The sequence below is a fragment of the Hypoxylon fragiforme genome, assembly GCF_022984875.1.
Source record: "Hypoxylon fragiforme strain CBS 206.31 chromosome Unknown GGS25scaffold_5, whole genome shotgun sequence".
Classification (NCBI taxonomy): Eukaryota; Fungi; Ascomycota; class Sordariomycetes; order Xylariales; family Hypoxylaceae; genus Hypoxylon; species Hypoxylon fragiforme.
In genome coordinates this window covers 1008695-1024170 of record NW_026054760.1, presented here as the reverse complement: position 1 = coordinate 1024170, position 15476 = coordinate 1008695, and the positions used below count along the sequence as shown (strand labels likewise).

The 15476-nt window shown below is 46.5% G+C and overlaps 4 protein-coding genes across 4 annotated transcripts; 3 read left to right on the top strand and 1 right to left on the bottom strand.

Annotated features, from left to right (window-relative positions):
• Nucleotides 1–954: 954 nt before the first annotated feature.
• Nucleotides 955–7192, top strand: GGS25DRAFT_489849 (putative myosin MYO2). The gene is made up of 7 exons (XM_049260934.1): nt 955–1667; nt 1754–1886; nt 1955–2144; nt 2210–6044; nt 6114–6187; nt 6255–6469; nt 6534–7192. The coding sequence occupies exons 1-7, from the start codon at nt 1533–1535 to the stop codon at nt 6674–6676; spliced, it is 4725 nt and encodes a 1574-aa protein (XP_049116485.1). The 5' UTR covers nt 955–1532; the 3' UTR covers nt 6677–7192.
• A 393-nt stretch (nt 7193–7585) lies between these two features.
• GGS25DRAFT_489846 (P-loop containing nucleoside triphosphate hydrolase protein) lies at nt 7586–9272 on the top strand. Its single transcript, XM_049260933.1, has 3 exons — nt 7586–8262; nt 8488–8636; nt 8805–9272. The coding sequence occupies exons 1-3, from the start codon at nt 8080–8082 to the stop codon at nt 9025–9027; spliced, it is 555 nt and encodes a 184-aa protein (XP_049116484.1). The 5' UTR covers nt 7586–8079; the 3' UTR covers nt 9028–9272.
• Nucleotides 9273–11136, top strand: GGS25DRAFT_489844 (inosine triphosphatase). The gene is made up of 5 exons (XM_049260932.1): nt 9273–9745; nt 9995–10139; nt 10339–10375; nt 10517–10550; nt 10695–11136. The coding sequence occupies exons 1-5, from the start codon at nt 9498–9500 to the stop codon at nt 10795–10797; spliced, it is 567 nt and encodes a 188-aa protein (XP_049116483.1). The 5' UTR covers nt 9273–9497; the 3' UTR covers nt 10798–11136.
• Nucleotides 11137–11509: 373 nt separating this feature from the next.
• Nucleotides 11510–13723, bottom strand: GGS25DRAFT_521511 (DUF1671-domain-containing protein; the record flags this gene model as incomplete). The annotated part of the gene is made up of 8 exons (XM_049264074.1): nt 11510–11715; nt 11823–11989; nt 12094–12125; nt 12305–12516; nt 12633–12737; nt 12832–12922; nt 13079–13528; nt 13655–13723. The coding sequence occupies 8 exons, from the start codon at nt 13721–13723 to the stop codon at nt 11510–11512; spliced, it is 1332 nt and encodes a 443-aa protein (XP_049116482.1).
• Between the last annotated feature and the right edge of the window lie 1753 nt (nt 13724–15476).

Genomic DNA, 15476 nt, shown 5'->3' with positions numbered 1-15476 from the left:
CACCATAATGGCATACATAGTATGTACATACATAGGATGGAGGTTGGGGGAAGAAAGCAGGTATACTTCAATATCAAAGTTACGTGTATTAAATAATCACCTAACTAACTACACTATATGTACCTTTGATATTGTCTTCAATGTTGTCCTGTCTTGTCTTGCGCTTTGTGCTTTTCTACTCATACGCACTGATGGTATGTATATTCCCCTGATTCCTTCGGAAACACCGTCTCAAAAGCGTCAGAAGAAATAAGGAAGTATGTCATCATAAAATCCAAGTGACTCTACGTATGTAGGTATAATAATGAATAGTCACATATGTATATCCCATATATTTTGTACTTTGAAATACATCCCGATATATGCAGGTACTGTACATCGAATACATGCCTTCATTTCTCTGCTTCAATTAATTGAATTTATCTGCCACAATAGCAGATTAAATAAAATAATGAAGCTTGCAAATTCGATGCTTTGCCAATACATCACTGGGTTCATAGGTTTCTAGGTAACACCGTGATGTATGTACATGTATGTATGTGCACGCCCGTTTCTGCAGGAAAAAAGGAGAAGTCGAACTGTGATAACTACGGATACAGGTACAATGTACACATCCTTAAAATGCAGAGCACACCGCCTAAGAAAGTAGCCAGTACATCTACTCAGATTGGTTTCGAAACAGAACAGGCAAGAACATTAAAACAACTGAACTTGAAATGGTGAAGGGGATTTAAAGATGGCTGGCCGCTGGCGGGGGACCCTTTTGAACCAACCCCTGTTAGTTGAACTGACGCTATACTGTGATGGGTATAGCGCTCCCCCTTTATCCCCTACCTCCTCTAAAATTCAACGACTTTTGGAGGGTTGGCAGGGCGGGCTGTCAGTGTGTGACAGGATTAAGTAAAAATGCCTAACCTACACTACTGTACAGCATTAATTCAATTGATCGTAGTACCTAATAATACGTACATAACCTAGTGCATAGTACCTATTGGTAGGTAGTAACGGGTACACAACACCCACACCCACACCACACCAGCAGCACAGTGACCACACACCTACCTTATTGCATTACATTATTGTACATACAACGGTGCAAGCTTGCAAAAGGTGCAATATCACAACGCGGTCGACACAAAAAATTGTCCAGCCCTTTTTTTTCAACTTCCTCCCCCTTCTCTATTATTCCTTCGGGTTGTCAGCAACAGCGACATTCCATACCCGTCGTCGTCGTTGTCGTCGTCGTCGTTGAGGCTTGCCCATTCTAGGCTGCCTCAGGTTCTCTCTGGTTTCCCTCTATTCGTTCCATACAACTTTCTAGCGGCTGTGGGCTCTTCTTCGTCCAGTACATAACCTCTCCTCTCGCTTGTCGTTTGTGTGTCCGCTCGTCGTCCAAACTCCACAAATCAACACGAATGCCTCTTGCTCTCGCCCTTCCCTGATAAAAAGTGTCCTAAAATCCTCCCGTCTTCCGCGACGCGGCCGAACCTACTTTCTATTCTATACTCGATCCGACTTCTCAACAGCCTCCCATGTCGCATACCTACGATGTCGGTACGAGAGCTTGGCAGCCAGATGTCACCGAGGGCTGGGTGGCATCCGAGGTTATCAAGAAAACCATCGATGGCGACAAGGTGCACTTGGTCTTCAAGCTCGAAAATGAAGAGGTACGCCCAATCCAAAGCTGATATTATCACTATCGTTGTCGTCTTTGAGTCTTTGAACCTAGCTGACCGCCACATCTACAATCCAGACCAAAACAGTAACCCTCTCGGCGGAGGCCCTGGGAAATTCTAGCGACCCGTCGTTGCCTCCGTTGATGAACCCCTCCATGCTAGAAGCTAGTGATGATTTAACAAATTTGTCTCACTTAAACGAACCTGCCGGTACGCATCATATCGCCAACGGCTACTAGTCGGATCACAGTTTTAGTTATTGACTCCCTTGTGTGCAGTGCTCCAGGCTATCAAGCTACGATATGCGCAGAAAGAGATCTATACGTACAGTGGTATAGTGCTGATTGCTACAAATCCTTTTGCTAGAGTCGACTCTCTCTATGTCCCGGATATGATTCAGATTTACGCTGGCAAGCAGAGGGAGACGCAAGCGCCCCATCTGTTTGCCATCGCTGAAGAAGCTTTTATGTGAATACTCCCCAATCTTCGTATGCAAGTCCACATCCACAGTAAGCTAATGTCATGGCTTCTAGGAAAATGGTAAAAGACAACAAGAATCAAACTGTTGTAGTGTCGGGAGAGTCTGGTGCTGGAAAGACTGTCAGTGCTAAGTATATCATGCGATACTTTGCCACAAGAGAATCCCCAGACAACCCAAGCGGTCGTAAGAAGGGATCCGACGCGATGAGTGAGACGGAGGAGCAGATTTTGGCAACTAATCCCATCATGGAAGCTTTTGGCAACGCCAAAACGACAAGAAACGACAACTCGTCCAGATTCGGAAAGTATATCGAGATTATGTTTGACAATAAGACAAACATTATTGGAGCTAGGATCCGTACGTATCTTCTCGAGCGGTCGAGGTTGGTCTTTCAACCCCTGAAGGAGAGGAATTACCACATTTTCTACCAGCTCTTGGCCGGAGCATCAGATAAGGAAAGGAAAGAGCTTGATCTGTTACCGGTCGAGCAATTCGACTACCTCAACCAAGGAAACTCTCCTACGATCGATGGAATGGACGACAAGGCTGAATTGGCAGCTACTAAGAGCTCGCTCAAGACGATCGGCGTAGACGAGACTCAGCAGTCCGGCATCTTCAACCTCCTTGCCGGTTTACTGCACCTAGGTAATGTAAAGATCGGTGCCTCCAGGAATGACAGTGTGCTGGCTCCTACCGAGCCCTCCTTAGAGAAGGCATGCTCCATTCTCGGAATTGACGCTACCAACTTTGCCAAATGGATCGTAAAGAAGCAGCTTGTTACCCGTGGTGAAAAGATCGTGTCCAACTTGACGCAGCAGCAAGCCCTAGTCGTGCGAGACTCCGTTGCTAAATTTATATACTCGAGTTTGTTTGATTGGCTTGTAGAGGTCATCAATAGGAGTCTTGCTACCGACGAGGTTTTGAGCCGTGTCAGCTCCTTCATCGGTGTTCTCGATATCTACGGATTCGAGCACTTCGCTAAGAACTCTTTCGAGCAGTTCTGTATTAACTATGCCAATGAAAAGTTACAGCAGCAGTTCAACTCCCACGTGTTCAGACTCGAACAGGAAGAATACGTCCGAGAACAAATTGACTGGAAGTTCATCGAGTTTTCTGACAACCAACCGTGTATTGATTTGATCGAGGGCAAACTAGGTATTCTATCTCTCCTGGACGAGGAGTCCAGGTTACCCATGGGTGCGGATGAGCAGTTCGTTACCAAGCTTCATCACAACTTTACTCCCAACAAGAACAAGTTCTACAAAAAACCCCGGTTTGGCAAGTCAGCTTTCACCGTCTGCCATTATGCCGTCGACGTCACCTACGAGTCAGAGGGCTTTATTGAGAAGAATAGGGACACTGTGCCGGATGAGCACATGGAAATTCTCCGTGCTACGACGAACAAATTCTTGAGCCGAGTGCTCGCTGCTGCATCCGCTGTCCGCGAGAAGGATGTCGCCGCTTCTGGCTCTGCTGTGGCTAAGCCCACCCCCGGGCGGAAGATAGGAGTTGCTGTTAACCGCAAGCCGACTCTCGGTGGTATCTTCCGCTCGTCGCTCATCGAGCTCATGAACACAATTGGCCAAACCAATGTTCATTATATTCGTTGCATAAAACCTAACGAGGCTAAAGCGGCATGGGCTTTCGAAGGTCCCATGGTTCTCAGTCAGCTGAGGGCTTGTGGTGTTCTCGAGACCATCCGCATTAGTTGTGCTGGTTACCCAGGTCGCTGGACATACGAAGAATTTGCTCTTCGATACTATCTTCTCATACCCTCCACTCGATGGCAGACAGAGATTAGGCAGCTAGTCAAGGAAATTCTTGGCCAGGCTCTGGGCTCAGGAACAGGCACTGGAACCGACAGCTACCAGCTTGGTATCAGCAAGGTCTTTTTCCGCGCTGGTATGCTTGCCCATCTCGAGAATCTTCGACAAAGTCGCATGAGTGAAGCCGCTATCATGATCCAAAAAAACCTCAAAGCGAAGTACTACCGCCGAAAGTACCTCGAAGCACGAGATGCCATCATTGTTTTCCAGTCGCTCAGCAGAGCATACGCAACTCGAGCAAAGGCAAACGAACTGCGCACCGTCAAGGCGGCGACCACAATCCAAAGGGTGTGGAAAGGGCAAAAGCAGCGCAAAGTGTTCCTCCGGATCAGAAGTAGCGTCATACTTGTGCAGGCAGCTGCCAAAGGTTACCTGCGAAGGAAGGAGATCATGGAAACCCGTGTGGGTAACGCCGTGATCCTCATTCAGCGAGTGTGGCGTTCAAGGAGACAGGTTAAAGCATGGAGAAGTTACCGAAAGAAGGTTATTTTGGTCCAGAGCATGTGGCGCGGAAGACAGGCTCGGACGGAGTACAAGGGGATGCGCGAGGAAGCTCGCGATCTAAAGCAGATTTCCTACAGGCTTGAAAACAAGGTTGTCGAACTTACACAGTCGTTGGGTACTATGAAGACCCGCAACAAGGATCTTCAAAGCCAGGTGGAGAACTACGAAAACCAGATCAAGTCGTGGAAGAGCCGTCACAATGCTCTCGAGACACGGACAAAGGAACTCCAAGCCGAGGCCAACCAAGCTGGTATCGCCGTGGCCAAGCTACAAGCTATGGAGGAGGAGATGAAGAAGTTGCAAAACAACTTCGACGAGTCAACTTCAAGTGTCAAGAGGATGGCGGAGGAGGAACGAGAATTAAAGGAGTCTCTGCGTACCGCGAACGAAGATTTAGAACGCATCAAGCAAGAGAGCACGCTTCACGAAAACGAAAAGATCAACTTGCGGGAACAACTCTCCCAGATGGCCGAGGAGCTCGAGCTGGCGAAACGATCAGCGTCAATGAATGGAGAGCTTACCAACGGCAACGGCATTTCTGCTGTTCCCAATGGTCTCATCAACCTGGTGTCATCCAAGAAGCCGAAGCGTCGGAGTGCGGGTGCCGAACTCAGCGGAATGGACCGCTTCAGTGCCGCCTACAACCCCCGTCCAACCTCTATGGCTGTCACGAGCGGGGCTCACCGGCCTGGTGTGGGCTATATCGCAGCTGCCGACACTATCGAGATGGAATTGGAGAACCTCCTTGCCGACGAGGATGGCTTGAACGAGGAAGTTACTTTGGGCTTGATCAAGAACCTCAAGATTCCGTCACCCAACACCAACCCACCACCTTCGGACAAGGAAGTTCTGTTCCCTTCCTATCTTATCAATCTCGTCACATCCGAAATGTGGAACAATGGCTTCGTCAAGGAGTCGGAGAGATTCTTGGCCAATGTTATGCAGTCGATCCAGCAAGAAGTCATGCATTACGATGGGGACGACGCCGTCAACCCTGGAGCCTTTTGGCTTTCTAACGTACATGAGATGCTTTCGTTCGTCTTCCTTGCTGAGGATTGGTACGAGGCCCAAAAGACGGACAACTACGAGTACGACCGGCTTCTGGAGATCGTCAAGCACGATCTGGAGAGTTTGGAGTTCAACATTTATCACACTTGGATGAAGATCCTTAAGAAGAAGCTGCAGAAGATGATCATTCCCGCCATCATCGAATCTCAATCGTTGCCAGGCTTTGTCACGAATGAAAGTAATAGATTCCTCGGCAAGCTGTTGGCCACTAACTCGCAGCCTGCATATAGCATGGACAACCTGCTGAGCCTGCTAAACAACGTCTTCCGAGCGATGAAGGCCTATTATCTTGAGGACAGCATTATCACGCAAACTGTCACCGAGCTACTCAGGTTGGTGGGCGTCACTGCCTTCAACGATTTGCTCATGAGGAGGAATTTCCTGTCGTGGAAGCGAGGTCTCCAAATTAACTACAATATCACTCGAATTGAGGAGTGGTGCAAGAGCCACGATATGCCCGAGGGTACTCTACAACTCGAGCATCTTATGGTAAGTTTTTTGAAAGTCCAGCGTGGCCACTGTCATTTCAAGCAATCTGGTGACTGACATTTGTTTTAGCAAGCAACGAAGCTTTTGCAACTCAAGAAGGCTACCCTTAATGATATTGAGATTATCCAAGACATCTGCTGGATGTAAGTGCAGTGCCGTGTAACACGAACCTTTATAGCGATGTCAAATGGCTAATATCTATATTTGCAGGCTTTCCCCCAACCAGATCCAGAAGCTTCTAAACCAATACCTGGTGGCAGATTATGAACAGCCTATCAACGGTGAAATCATGAAGGCGGTAGCATCCAGGGTGACGGAGAAGAGCGATGTTCTTCTGCTGGCAGCTGTAGATATGGACGACAGCGGGCCGTATGAAATCGCAGAGCCCCGAGCGATTACCGCTCTAGAAACATATACGCCGTCGTGTAAGTTGGATCCTTGGACTGTCGTCACAAAGACAAAACATGGCTAACCTGTTGTTTCTCATAGGGCTGCAAACCCCTCGACTGAAGAGGTTGGCGGAGATAGTATCTGCTCAGGCCATCGCTCAACAGGAGAAGATGGAGGCAGACGAGTACGATAACGATAATGAACTAGCAGAGATCGAGGAAGGGGATGGGGATAGTGCGTAGAGCCGCAATATCCACCACTTGCGACCTCTGCAAATAGTACGCCTTCCGTTGACGACGTCGACGGGCCCATGAGACTCACAGATGGGTAGCTAGGCTTTTAATGCGAACAAGTCTTTTACGTTATGCGCAGTATATGATTTTGAGCAGAAGCTCATTTGGTTCGGGAAGGGGAAGACGATGTCACCCAGTTTCATGGATATCTAGGCACGATTGATTGACTTGATTGATTGAACTAGACGGGTCACGCGAACAAACACCACGCACTACACCATGCATGGGCTAATGGGGCGTTTAAGTGATCGCGTCTCTGTTGATTGCTATCTTCGTCGCTGTCGCTCTTATTGTGGCCGGTTGCTACTACTTCTTTTTTTTTTTAGACATTTGAGGTTCCCTTGTTGCGTGTGTGGGCCAAGGGAGGGAAAGGAGAGGGAGGAGGAGGAGGAGGAGGAGGATGGGGGGAGTGTATTAAAAGATGGACAAATACTGTAGCATCTAGCTTAGGTGTATGGGGCTACTTCTGCTTCTGCTTCTGCTTCTACTTTTGCTTCTATTGCTATTGTCATCGTTTCTGTATCCGATGCGATGCGATCTGATGCGAGGAGGGTGAGAGAAGAGGAGCGAAGGGGAAAGGAGGAGGAGGTAGGGGAGGTAGGGGGTAGCAAGATAACCTTGAAAGGAAGACTCCATTCTATCATATTAGTTTTGGGGAGGTAGTAGGTAGCGCTTCTACTCCGATATCTGAATAACGAGATGATTTTTTACGTGTTACATCACTTATTCTTTTCTCTGTTAAGAAACATTCCATCGTGATTTTGGGGGGTTTTAATAGGGGGAAGGAGGCAAGAGTAACGGAAAGTTTGCTCGTAGCACGTGACTTGATTACATAGTTAGTAGTAGAAGAAAAAACCTTGCTAACCAGAATTAAAGGTTTTTACTTAGAGGGGGAAGGATGTTAGGGAATGCAACTAACTAACAACTAATCCCAACGTTGGTAGTCAGAACCAAAAAGATTCTACAACCCAAAATTATCAAGGATTCTTTGAAGAAAAGGATTTATTATTGATTTACCCCCTCCTTTTGTTAAAAAAAAAAAAGAGAAAGGGAAAGGAAAAGGAAAAGGAAAGGGAAGATATATTGTTCATCATCTGAGGGTGGTGGCATTGTTTTTCCGTTCTGCGGGTTCTTGGTGCGTGAAGATTCGTGTCGGAGGTACAAACCCCTAAGTCTATCTACACTTTTTTTTTTTTTAAAAAAAGAAGGGAAGATATAGAAAAAAAACTACATTATATCATATCATTCCACCACAGCACAAACAAGCGGGTTGAAATATTAATCCCCCCTTCCCCTTATACACACACCCTCACCCCCAAAAAGGAAAAGGGAAAAGCCAGAAGGAAGAAAAGATGCGCGCGAACCCGAACATCATCATCACGGGCACGCCCGGGGTGGGCAAGACGACGCACGCGGAGGCCCTCGCGGAGCGGACGGGGCTGAAGCACGTGTCCGTCAACCAGGTGGTTAAAGATAAGGGGTGTCACGAGGGCTGGGACGACGAGTTCTTGAGCTGGATAGTGGATGAGGATAAGGTATGTTTTTTTTTCGGCCTCTTTCTTTTTCTTTTTCTTCTTCTTCTTCTATTGATCTTCTGGTTTTCTCTTGATATTATTTCTATAATTAAGAGGGAAATGTGGTGTGTCTACGTACCTAGTATGAGAGAGAGGGAGGGGCAGGGAGATTAAGGAGTAAGGGGCTTGAGGGGGGGGCAAATAGTACTGAGAATGAAAGAGAAGCTAACGTTATGGGGGTGCTAGTTACTAGATGCGCTTGAGGAAGAGAACATCAAGGCGGGCGGCTTCATCATAGACTGGCATGGTTGCGAGATCTTCCCGGAGAGCTGGATCGACCTGGTGGTTGTGCTGCGGGTTGACTCTAGCACGCTGTATGACCGGTTAACTGCAAGGTACTTTTTTTCTTCCTTTTTTCTCTTTTCTCTTCTTTTTTCCTTACCCTCCCCCTGTCTCCTTTCTGTTCTTCATATTTAGGTCCATTTATCTGCCTACCCAAGTATCTATCACTTATATGATCAAACACTACGGATAATACAGTACTAATGATACACACAAAATAGAAAATACCCCGAGGCGAAGCTGCAGGAGAACCTAGACTCGGAGATCATGGAGGTGCTGCTCCAGGAAGCGCGGGACTCGTACGAGGAGCGGATCGTGGTGGAGCTCGAGAGCAACACGACGGAGGAGATGGAGAGCAACGTCGATCGCATCGAGGCGTGGTTCAAGCAGTGGAAGGAGGACCATCCTGTTGTGGGTGGTGATGGTGAGGGTGGGGGGCATTAGTATGTTTGTTGTATTTTATAGAAGATATGGATGGTTTGCGTGAGATACGTAGTGAATGCGATGAGAATGATACCCATGGCTTGTGTGTTTGATTGTGTTTTCGTTTTATGCTGCCTAGTGTGTATGATGATATGATACTAGGTATAGATAGATATATGCTGCAGGTAATCGATAATGGTGATATCCAAACCTTTAGTAGCTCGTAGTATTGCTAATGTCGCTGTACCAATGAAAAGGCTCGGCACTACCTACTGCAGGTTCCCGCTAGGGTGCTTTTCTTCACCGGGTGCGTCATACCGGCCAGTTTTTTATACACACCTTATATATTACTCCCTCCCAATATACCTCTCTTACAAATACCTACAAATACCAAATCTGTCTCCCCTTAACCCCCCCCCAATAAAAGAAGCTCCTAGTAAAAAAAAAAAAAGAGACATATAAAAAAAATAGACATAAAAGCAACCAAAAAAATGTCCCGCCCAACCCTGCACTTCATAACCGGCAACGCCAACAAGCTCTCCGAGGTGCGGGCGATCCTCGAGCCCGCGGGGATCGCCGTGACGAACAAGGCCCTGGACCTGCCCGAGGTGCAGGGCACGCTCGAGGACGTGACGCGCGAGAAGTGCCGGGCCGCCGCCTCCGCGGTCGCTGGCCCGGTGCTCGTCGAGGACACGTGCTTGTGCTTTGACGCGCTGGCCGGGCTGCCGGGGCCGTATATGTGGGTTTTAATCCTCTCCCCCCCCCCCCCCCCCCCTTTTTTTTTTTCCTTTTCTTCTATGGTTCTTTTTTCTCTTCTTCTCTCCTGCTTTTATTCGGGGGAGGGGCGGAGGGTGAGATAGAGAAGGAAGGGAGAAGCTACGTTAGGCAGATTATGGGGTGTGCTTTTGAGAGAGAGAGAGAGAGAGAGAGATGATTGATTGATTGATGACAAGAAGGTACTAATTCAATAAAAAAACCACACAAACAGAAAATGGTTCATGCAGTCCATCGGCCACACGGGCCTCAACAACCTCCTCGCCGCCTACGACGACAAGTCGGCGCAGGCCGTCGCCACGTTCGGGTTCTCCCAGGGTCCCGGACAAGAAGTCCTGCTGTTCCAGGGGCGCACGCATGTGAGTCTACCCCTCTTTATTTCTTCTACGTTACGTTTTTTTTTTTTTTTTTTATATATTCTTGTTAGTGGTGGTTGCAAGGAAGACAGACCATGGGTTGGGAAAGAGAGAGAGAGGGGGTGGGGGGGGGGGGGGGGGGGGGGGGCGGGGGAGATGGATGGATGATGACATATATAACTAACTAATCGAACCGCAACAGGGCAAGATTGTGCCTCCGCGAGGCCCGACTACTTTCGGTGAGTCTTATAATAAATAAGCTTACCCCTACTCCAACACCTCTCCTATCCTTCTTCCTCTTTTCAATCCTCATTCCTCACAAACACGAGTTCCCCCTTCAAACCACCATAATGCCGCGCCAACTAACTAACCACCGAAAGGCTGGGATCCTATATTTGAGTATGATGGACAAACGTGAGTAGTACCTTATTCCTTTTCTCTCCCCCCCCCCCCCCCCCTTCTCTTCTCTTCTCTTCTAACCCACCACCCTCCCTTTCCTCCCACCACCCGCTTCTTTCTATAACCTATGATCACGCTAACCCCCCCCAACCCAAACAGCTACGCGGAGATGGACAAGGCCGAAAAGAACAAAATCTCGCATCGGGGCAAGGCTCTCGAGAAGCTACGCGCGTGGATCGAGGGGGGCGGGATGAAGGAATAAATAAATACCTACTTTATAGGTATGTGGGCAGGCAGTTAAACAGGAAGGAAAGGTAGTAAGCAGCGAGTAGCCTTACCTAGGTCGAGCATGAAGAAAGGGGAGAGATCCCGGATATGAAAGTACCTACTTACCTAGTACCTCATCTAGCTGTCAAATGGGTTGAGATATGTGCTTAGACACAGACAAGCAACAGTAAAAGGAATCTAGAAATAAATAAAATAAAATAAAATAAAATAAAAAGGTATCTCGTAAATAGGTACTGTATCTAACGTTACACGCCTACTTATTACAACAACTCCAACCCCAAGGCAAACGATCAAATCTATGCAACGAAAACGTTTCGATATCAAGTCGATTTAATCTTAACTCCATAATACGTTGTACTCCTTGCGTCCATTCATCCATTTCTTCTTGTGAAAGAAATAGGTGAAAAAGGGGGAAATGCCCATGGCACCTAGATGAATAATGGCAACACTAATAGACATCTTGCCTTATTGTGGGAAGAACTCTCCACGAACCGTACTCATCTATCCGAAGAACGGAGAGGGTAGGTATACAAGGGGAGAAAGTGAGAAGAAAACGTGGGAGTATAGGAGGTTTATCTCAGGCTAGATTGGTACCGAATGTGTTAGCTTCAATAGCTACAAAAGAAGGAAGAGAGGAGCGTCTGAAACAGAAAACAAATATCATCATGAGCATGGAAGAAAACATACTAAAGAATCTCGAATTCCTTGTATCTGTACAAATACTTCGGGCCGCGACGGTAGACCTTTAATACGTGGTCAGGGTAGCCATGGTCAACGTGGGCTTGGCCGACGTAGCGGGTGACGCTCGTCGGGTCAGTGTACGTCGGATCAAAGACGAGCAGATTCCGCTTGCCGTTGCGGGATTCGATGCCGACGATGGTCATGGAGTGGCCTGTGCATAGAATCATGCGATTAGTAGCTTTCTTTTGTGTGGTCCGAGGATCAGGAGTACATGATACGTGCAAAGAAAAGGAAGAGAATAGAAAAGCAAATAAATACCTTGATGTTGAAAATACAATGGCGGCCGCATTGTATTTCGGACTTTGTTAGTCCGTTGGTCGACGTCTACTCCATCTGCGAAGTATTTCTCAACGGCGTCGTATAGCCTGTGCTCTGAAGCATTTGGCTGGTCTTCTGGACGATTCTTAAACCCTTGAATCTCGCATCTGCTAAGGTATTAGAATCGATTGACGATAGGGAAATGTTTATAAATCATAATTATTTCAGGCGTAGAAAAAGGGGTATATAGGCATGTAGGTAAGAAACTTACGGTATCTTTAAGCAAGTAAAAATCGTACAGGCCTAAATATTTTAGTAGCCAGTTAGTAACACCGTCGTATCAAGTTAAAAAGGAGTTTATGACGCAAGACAAAAGTTCCACCCCTCCCCACCCCTTTTCCAATACTCGAACAGTAAACTTCTATCTTAAAACGGAAACAGGAACGACATTTGAAACTGAAAACTGGAAAAAAAAAACTGACCTCTGGTGTCCCGATATATTTTCTCGTGCCCCTTACGCCACCAGTCTCAATACGACCCTTAGGATTTATCCCCTGGTCCCAAGCCTCCTCGATGAGATCCTGAATGCGGAAAATACTAGGGATCTTGTTCTCGAAGGCTACGCTGCCCGTCGCCCCTGACCCTACGATATATGATATCACCATCTGTATGTTACGATATCCACAGAAGCTACCTACGGAGTTGAGTGACATTAGTTGGTGTTGGTGAGCCGGGATGATTTGACCCAGGGCAGATGGCTTGAAATAGATATGGGAGTGTATGTGCTAGGACAGATGAATGAGAACGTACCTTCTCTCCGTAACTTGGAGATATGCTGGACGGCCGGGTGGCATAAATAGGCGTAGTGCGTGCGCGGGTTCTGCTGTAGGATCTTTGAAAGAACAGGTATTATGCCTAAAACGAGCCATAAGTTACAAATACAATGGCTAGCAAGAAAAGCACGTTATAGAGCTCCCTAGCAAAATCGCAGGAGCTTGCGAAAACTTACCTTCTGAGCTTTTAAAGGTACGCCTCGTCAGCAAGTCCGTGAGCCAAGCCGGCATCTTCTCCTCGCGGTGGTATCTGCCGAGATCACCCTTCTGAAATAAATGTTAGTACTATTTCTTGTTCCTTCACCTTTGATTTTATTGCCCATCTTTCCTATCTTCCAACTCCGCGCCATCTAGCAGAAGAAAACTGTCCAGGATGTCCAAATATCCCAGGGAAAGAAAAAAAGAGGACTGAAAAAAACATACCCCAAGCCTCTTAACGTTACTAAGATCTACCTTATTAACCTGCGTCCTAATCGGTGGTGGCGTTGGCGCCGCCGGCAGGTCGTTCACACCCGTCCGGCGATGTGTCCGGGAGGCCGCCATAACCGGGTAGTCGCTCTCGGAGGCGGGGCCGTTAAATTGAATAGAAGCGGGAGCGGCAGCGAGAGTTGAAGTCCCGGAGTGCCCTGGGGTGCCGTGCAGCTCGATATGTTCCTCGATTTTGAGTAGCTGCACCCATTCGCCGCACCCGTCCACAGGACAGGCGATCCACTCGACCAAGGTGCCGTTGTTCCTGCCCTCTTCCTCTTCCACATCAGTATCAGCGTGATTCATGCCGCCTTCCCCATCCAAATCCAGAGGACCCTCCTTTCCCCCCTCCTCATCTGCGACGACGAAGGGAGACTGGCCTTCGCAGTGCTGCGTTTCTAAATGCTATGGTTGGGAGTATATAAGCAAGCGTGTATGCGGATAAGCTAAGAAGGATGAACAACGGAGGGAGGTAAGATAGGGGGGAGGTGATGAGACAGGGACAGGGATATATAGGGCGCAGGAACTTACAAGCAGCATGGCGTACTCGTTATCCTCCTTCTTATAACAAAACGGACAAGCAATCGCCAAGCCAGACATAGTGACTTATGCAAGTAACTGACTAAGTGAATGCTCTGCCAAGTACTTGTATGGGGTTTTGCGATTTACGCTTTTCCTCCTTCCTTATTTTAAATAGATAGGTTAGTTTCTAGCTTCAACGTTCTTTTTTCGATATTTGTTGTTAGAAAAAAACAAGAAAAAAAGGTTGTTCAGAGGAATAGTAATAATAATAAAAGGAAATAGAGGAAGAACAAGAAGAAGAGGCGGGCTTCCCGCCTTTCCTTCCTTCCTCTTTGTCCACGGATGAGGGAATGGATGAATGAATGGACGGAATAATAAAAGGCTGAGATAGATACTACGTATAGTAGATAGATGGAGAGAGAAGCGCGTGTGTGTACCTTAGCAGGATATGTATGTAGGTGGTGTTGCGTGTAGTACGTGCGTCAGCCGGGCGTTGGGAAGTTGGGGATGTGATTGGACCTTTTCGTTTCATGTAATAACCTCGAGGTTATTAGGTTAGCAAGTGGTAGGTGACCGACAACAAACTCCTTTATTGATCCAGTACCCGTATTCCATGGTTGACGAGGGTTAGTTAGGTTAAAATGGGTAGATGGGCGCGAACGTTGCAAAAAAAAAAAACCCACGGGCCAAAAGGTAAGGCGTGCCTGGCCTGGTTTAACGGATACGAGTACAACTTGCAAGTCGTTTATGACCGGGTTCGGATTTGCTAACTAACATATGGCCATGTGCGGCTGATGCATCAATCAATCTTCATCGGAACCGGACCCTTACATAGAATAAAAAGGGCTCGGAATGTGAAGGCTTAAGAAAGATGAGATAGAGGTGGTAGTACAGACAGTACAATGTAGCACACCATGTATTTCAACGGTTTGTAGATTTGGTTGTATGTACATATGTAGGTACATATATAGTACATATCAGCCCTATATAAAAAACATATGGAAGTCCAAGCAAAGACGGATTAGAACATTCGATGTACATGAATTCAATTTGATATACACCAGTGACATTGTGACATCAATCACATTTAAAGACGGCATGTACTTGCCTGTTAAGTGCTTACCTACTAGTAATACCTACTAGGCTACCCTAAGTAGTATGTAGCGCCTAACCTAAGTAGCAAACAGTTGCTACAAGCAGCACTGACAAGGAGTCCGGCTAACAACCCGATTAACTTCCACTAACCTAAAAGATCAACCTCCCTGCGATTGGTCAAATATTTCCCAGCCGAAAACATCAAAGCTGGGGATGGATACTACGTACTACATACTATGGAGATGGTGGCAGGTACGCCAAAGAGGAAAGTGCGAAACACTATGGTTATATATTTAAGAACATTTTAATAGCAAGGTCTAATCCTTAGATCTTATCCTTTTAATATACAGGTCCACCTACATTTATCTGGTAACCCCCCACCGGAAGAGCTGTGGTAATAGCCTCATTTTTAGTTTTTGGTTTTTTTTAATAATTAGGACCTTTATTATTTTCAAAGTTATTTTAATCCTTTTATTAATTAAAACGTTATTATTAATTAAAAGCTTTATTTTAAAAGTCAACGTTTATTTAAAAAGTCGTTTATTTTAAAAGCCGTTTATTCAAAAGTCGTTTAATTAAAAAGTTTATAGTTAGTTTATTTAAATTAAAAAGTCCAAAAATTATTTATTTAATTTAAAAAGCCCACAGTTTATTAGCCATTATAGCTTATTTTGTTATTTTCCATATGGGATACACTACATTTTATCTATCCGATTAATTCTTTACTCTAAAAAAC